General features: G+C 54.0%; 1 protein-coding gene across 1 annotated transcript; it reads left to right on the top strand.

The window, feature by feature from the left end:
- Positions 1–2,931: 2,931 nt before the first annotated feature.
- TMEM253 (transmembrane protein 253) lies at positions 2,932–4,873 on the top strand. Its single transcript, XM_021695557.2, has 6 exons — positions 2,932–3,064; positions 3,413–3,523; positions 3,617–3,673; positions 3,984–4,094; positions 4,199–4,345; positions 4,709–4,873. The coding sequence occupies exons 1-6, from the start codon at positions 2,957–2,959 to the stop codon at positions 4,787–4,789; spliced, it is 615 nt and encodes a 204-aa protein (XP_021551232.1). The 5' UTR covers positions 2,932–2,956; the 3' UTR covers positions 4,790–4,873.
- The last annotated feature ends 912 nt before the right edge of the window (positions 4,874–5,785 follow it).

Genomic DNA, 5,785 nt, shown 5'->3' with positions numbered 1-5,785 from the left:
AGGGGGGGGGGGGGGGGGCAGGGTTACGTGGGGCCGGGGGAGATGCGCCGGGCCCCGGCCCCCCCGCCCCCGGCCCGGCCCCCGCCCCCTCCCCGGTCCCCCGCCCCCGGCCCTGGCCCGCATTGTGTGCGGCGGGAGGCGGCCCGGCCATTAGCATGCGGGGGGCGGCGCGGCGGGGCTGGGAGCCGCGCGGGAGCGGGAGCGGGGCTCTGGCTCCGGGGACAGGGAGCTAGGGACCCCGGGAGCCGCGAGAGGCGGCCGCCAGGGGCGGGGTACGGGCAGTTTGGAGACGGGGGGCGCTGTCGGAGGGAGGGAGGGAGTGAGCGGGGGTGGGACGCACAGACGATTCCAACAGGAGACTGGAAGAGATTTTGAAAGGTCATCTCGTCCTTCCCCCAGCCTCCAAGCCGGACTGCCCCTCCCACCCTAAACCCGGACATACCAGGGAAGGAGTTGGCTCTGCCGCTCTTTCTGCCCCAACATGCACAGACTCGGGAAGTTCTTCCTGGGGTTTTATCTCAAAGCCTCTCCCTTACAATTTCTGTCTCTCTTTTTGGGGAGGAGGAGGAGGGGCGATAATAGAGATAGTTAATGTCTGCCGTATAAGAAACATTATTAAAGTTACTCTTCGGTCCTTTCTGTTCTTGATAAACAAATCCTACTCCTTCCTCTCGAATTCTCTTTTCCATTCCCTAAGTCACTTTAATGGCTCTTCAATACAACAAATATTTACTAATTGCTTACCGAGTACCAGGCACTATGCTTAGCAATGTGGGGGATGAGCAGATGAGGGGCTTGTAGTACCCTCCCATGAGCAGATTGTAATCTAGACAGGGGCTACAAATTTGTAAGTAGTATACTCAGATTTCATCAATATTGACGGAATGCCTGTTCATTTATTTAATAGTATAGAATCCTTGCAATAACATTCTGAAATATAATCAGTCTGCATTTACAGGTAAGGAAAATGAAGCTAAAGAGTCTCTTTCCACTGGCCTACCAGCTAAGGGATCCTCAGAGCAAGCCGAACATTTCACATTCTGCCAGGCCATGGCCACCAAATAAAATTAATGCACATGGGGACTGAGGCAGGAGTAGACACACAACTTCTCCAGATCCCTTTAAATGTGATTCCCACTCCCCAGGAAAGAAGAGTGGACACAGTGCTCCAATGAGTGTTGGCCCAGCACGAAGCAGGACAGAAGGGTCTTACAAAGGACCACTTGCCTCCCAGGACCCTGCCTGTCAGTACTAACTCCCAGAAGTCTTCTGGCTCAGTCTTCTTTTTTTTTTTTTAAAGATTTTTATTTATTTTTTTGACAGAGAGAGGCACAGCGAGAGAGGGAACACAAGCAGGGGGAGTGGGAGAGGGAGAAGCAGGCTTCCCACTGAGCAGGGAGCCTGATGCGGGGCTTGATCCCAGGACCAGGACCCTGGGATCATGACCTGAGCCGAAGGCAGACGCTTAACAACTGAGCCACCCAGGCGCCCCTGGCTCAGTCTTCTAATACCTTCAGTAATAATAATGATAATAGTCACTAACAATTATTGAGCACTTAAGTGCTAGGTACTGGGCTGAGCTAGTTCATTGCATTTTCTCTTTTTAATACTCAAGGCAACCCCTTGAGTATTGTATTGAGATCAGTATTATTAACTTCCCTTTATAGATAAGGAAACAGAGAGATTAAGCAACTTGCCCTAGGTCACCCCGGTAGATCTTGGATTTGAACATAGGTCTGGTTTTCTCCAGATCTCGGGCTCTGCACCTTTCCTATGTTTGATCCATAGAGTATATATTCGGGCCTAGCTGGTTCTGCTTCTTACTGTAGAAACAGATGTCCCCAGCTTAGCTTCTGAATAAGCCTTTAATATATGGGCATCAGGCACATCAGTGTGACCTCACTGCACCACTGATGGTTATTAAGTGCCCACCGTGAGTCCAACAACCCCTCACAGTCATATTATTAGCCCCGTTTTTATCACTCAGTTTGAACAAACTGACGTTCAAATAGGTAGAATAATGTATCCAAGGTCACACAGCTGGGAAAATGACAGAACTGAGATTCTAGTCCAAGTCAGCCTGACTGCAAGGCAACCTGTATCTCTCAAAAACATCCTTTGGTGCGGTAGTGTCCTTCCCAAGACTGACCATTTGAGGACTATTTTCTATACATATCTTGCTGCAAGTTAACACCATAACATTAAAAAATCCCCACTCTCAATAGGGATCCCCATCTACTTCGTGTCCAATCCAGAGTAAATCCTTCAAGAAAGGAAGAAGAGAGGAGAAACTGTCCAGAAGTGAGAGACAGGAAGCCAGGGGAATTAAACCTTGCCTGGTCTTGAGACAACACTGCAAGTGGTAATGACAGGGGACCAATTCAGACAGTAACATGGGATTTCCCTAGGGAACAGCAGGTAATCTGAGGTGGAAGCAAAAAAAGGAGAAAGATTAGACGGAAATGGGGGAAAACTGGGACCCCAGGGTGGTAGTGTCCATTGGGATGAGGTGAGCAATCAGAAGAGGACCCCGGATGGGCAGAGAGGGCGGCAACGGGAAAGAGGGACAGAGCAAGGCAGGGCTGGGCGGTCTTATGGAATGAACTGAGGCTGGTGTCTGCCCATGGCCACTCCCTGGATCCTTAGGCTCTCAATGGGGACCTTTGCCCCACCACACCCGGCCCTGACAGCCTGTCTCTGCCAAAACAAGTTTGTCGTCGTCTGCTCTGAGCTACCGGACCCTGCCAGGAGCTCCAGGCTCGGCTGGGTCCCATCCCTTTGGAGTAGCACCTTCAGACTAGGTAGGTCTGAGGCCCTGAGCCTCAACTCCCTGGATTTTGGAAGTGGGCAAAGGGACAGCGGAAAGAGATGTTTCTGCATGTCCTATCTCCTGATAGGTGCCATAATGCATTTCTCCCAGCCTAGGAAGCACTGAACTCCAGTGATCAAGGGAGCCATGGAGGAGAAAGCTGCTCAGTGGGAGCAGAAGAGACCCAAGCTTCGTCTGGAAAAGCTACAGCACTGGGCAAGGCACAGGCAGAGTGGGCACCTCTTGGTGCTGGCGGTGAGGCCAGGCTGTCCCACCCCAACCTTCAGCATGTCCAATTGCACCCCAATTCAATTCTATCCGTGTTTAGGGAGCACCTACCCCGTGCCTGAAACTGTGCTAGCCTCTGAGTGGGAGGAGGGTGGAGAAAGCATAGAATAATGAAGCAAGACCCTTAATCCCCAATTAGCTTCCATCGTGTGGGGAAAACACATAGGTAAGTAACCAAACTTGGACATGAGACAGAAAAATTAAATAATATCCCATTCCCTCACTTGCCCTTGGTTGACTACTTTCTGCCAACGTGCATTCCTCCCAATTGCTGATCTCTGTATCCCCTTCAACTACCCTGTGTCTGGCCTCCAGGTGAGTCAGCTATGGCTGGCAGTGGGCGTGGTGCCCTTTGCTGTCTCCGTTGCCTGCCTGAACTCTGCTTGTCACATGGCCACAGCACTGCCACTTGGGCCTGGAGCATTGGTAAGACCCACCACAAGGAAGGGTGGAAGGAAGGTCCTGGAGGCCCCTCCTTAATTGGGCCAGAGCTCAACACTTGCCTTTCTCACCATTCAGGGTCTCCTCACTGGGATTGTCACCCTTGAGCTGCGCAGAGCACCCCGCCTCTGGAAGGTAGGAGGGGAAGAGAATGCAGCACTGTTCTCCCACCACCACCACCCCCCACACACACGCATGCACACACGTCCACGCACACAAACCAATCAGCCCAGGAAGTGACTAAATGTTAACTAATCCTTCCAGCTCTCTGCCCCTGACTGGACTCAAAAACTGAGGAGGGAAAGCAAGAAATTAGAGGGCTCATGGCCCTGTTTGGAGGTGGAGGAATAGGAGCTGAGTTTTGTTTTGGGGCTAGGCTGCAGGTGGGGCTTGGGGTGGCAATGAGTCCCCTAGGCTGGGCAGGGCTGAACTGGCTCACTGGCAGGTGCAGGCCATGATGATACTCAACATCTTCAGTCTGATCTTGGGCTTTATCGTGGTGGTGGTCGAGGTGATGAAGACAGCCTTGGGGGCTGCCCCAGCTGCCCCTTCCCAGGTATGGGTGAATAAAGGAGAAGGCGGGAGGATGAGGAGATGAAGAGGGAAAGGGGCAGGGGCAAACAGTTTCCCTGTAGCATCCTCAGCCCTGTCTACCCGCAGCTGGCTGGCTTGCTGGTGGTGGAGGTCAGCACTGAGGCCTTCACCCTAGGGGGAGTGCTGGTCTCTGCATACTCGCTATTCCTGCTGAGCCAGAGGAAGCCAGGATGCTGCAGGAGCCAGAGTCTGCACTACCAGGAGCTCGAGGAGGTATTCAGGGCATGGAGGAAAGTATGGAGCAGTGAGCTAGCAGCTGATTTTTTTACTGGCTATTGTGGTCAGCGGCACTTAAGAGAAAATAATGGGATTAGTGGGGGCGGAGGGAGAGAAGGGGTCCTAGCCGGAAACTGGTTTTCTGGTTTTAGACATTTCTTCCGTAGTGTTGAGTAAGAGGGAACTGGGTATCTAAATGGCTGAGACTAAAAATGCGGGAGAGCATTAGGAAGCTGCCTAAATATCGGATGAACTATGGGAACAAGAAAAAATGGAAGAAAAGGAGGAAGTTGTTTCTGTCTGGGATTCCTCCTTTCTCACCCCTACAGTTTGCTCCCCTCACAACTGTCTGGCTTTTAGGGTCTCTCTGAGTTGGAGGAAGTTGCTGCCTTGGAGAATGGTCCCACAGTGGCTAGCACAGCAAATGCAACAAATGAGTGAGCTGGCAAGCGGAGGCAGACAAGTCCTGCTCCATAACCCGGCAGGAGCGTTCTCCAGACCCTCCTGCCCTCACTCCACAGAACTCAGAAGCTAGATGGAGTCCTCTGAGACCTACATGAAGTCCGGAGGAGCGTCTTCAGTTTTCATGCAGACTAGGCCCCTTGCTCTTCCCTTCCCCGCTACCCCTAGCTATACCTGAACCAGAGTCTTCCTTCGCCTCATTGCCCTGGAAAGCTGCCCTCCTGCAGGACATCCTTAAACCAACTTTCAGCTGTACCCCCTTCCATCCTTCCCCTCCCTACCCGTCGCCTCCCCATACAGCTTCACATCTGCCTCATCTCACTTATTTCTCTTCTTTCCACCTTTCACAAGCCCATCCGCTCCAAGCCCGGGGTCCCGTACAAGCCCATTCTCGGCAATCAATTCACGGGTGCTTTAGTTTTTTCTCCCTTCGATCCGGTTCCTTTCTACTCTAGCGAAGACTACAAGTCCCGGGCTGCCCCCGCTGCCCCGTGGCCTGATGGGAAATAAAGAGCCTTCCCTCCGGGATGGGGGCGCTGTGCATCGGCTGAGTGACGCGAGGCGCTGAAAGTCGGGGCCTAGCCGAGAGTTTCCTCGGACGCGACCACTGGCCCCGCGTGCGGGGAGGCGCCAGGCGGGTTATCCTGCGCGGGGGCGCCGCCGCCCCACCCACGGCAACGAGAGCTGACTGTGGGGCCACGGGCCTCCCTCTGGCAGCTTCGGGGACGGGCAGGGGCTGGGGGCTGGCCCTCGGCAGGGCTGGGTTTCCCAAATGCTGTCGCCGCGCCCCCCCCCCACCCCCAGAGCCCAAATCCAAAGTCCTGAGACTTGGAGCGCGCGCGAGAAAGGGGTTGGAGATGATGAGTCAGAAGCCCGGGGCCCTTCTCGTCCCCCTCCCTCGGGGCCCGGGTGCCGGACGAGGACAGGCTCGCTGGGCAGACGGGTGGACCGGGCAGGAAGAGGAGGGGACGCGGC

This window comes from Neomonachus schauinslandi, chromosome 9 (assembly GCF_002201575.2).
Source record: "Neomonachus schauinslandi chromosome 9, ASM220157v2, whole genome shotgun sequence".
Classification (NCBI taxonomy): Eukaryota; Metazoa; Chordata; class Mammalia; order Carnivora; family Phocidae; genus Neomonachus; species Neomonachus schauinslandi.
The sequence above is the reverse complement of the archived record's forward strand: the minus strand, read 5'-3'. Positions and strand labels throughout refer to the sequence as shown.

What these genes read in the sequence shown, in the direction of transcription:
- TMEM253 (XM_021695557.2), top strand. Translation starts at nt 2,957, where the DNA reads ATGGAGGAGAAAGCTGCTCAGTGGGAGCAGAAGAGACCCAAGCTTCGT. An exon ending in CACTTGGGCCTGGAGCATTG is followed by an intron (nt 3,524 to 3,616) that starts GTAAGACCCACC and finishes CTCACCATTCAG; the next exon opens with GGTCTCCTCACTGGGATTGT. An exon ending in CCCCAGCTGCCCCTTCCCAG is followed by an intron (nt 4,095 to 4,198) that starts GTATGGGTGAAT and finishes GTCTACCCGCAG; the next exon opens with CTGGCTGGCTTGCTGGTGGT.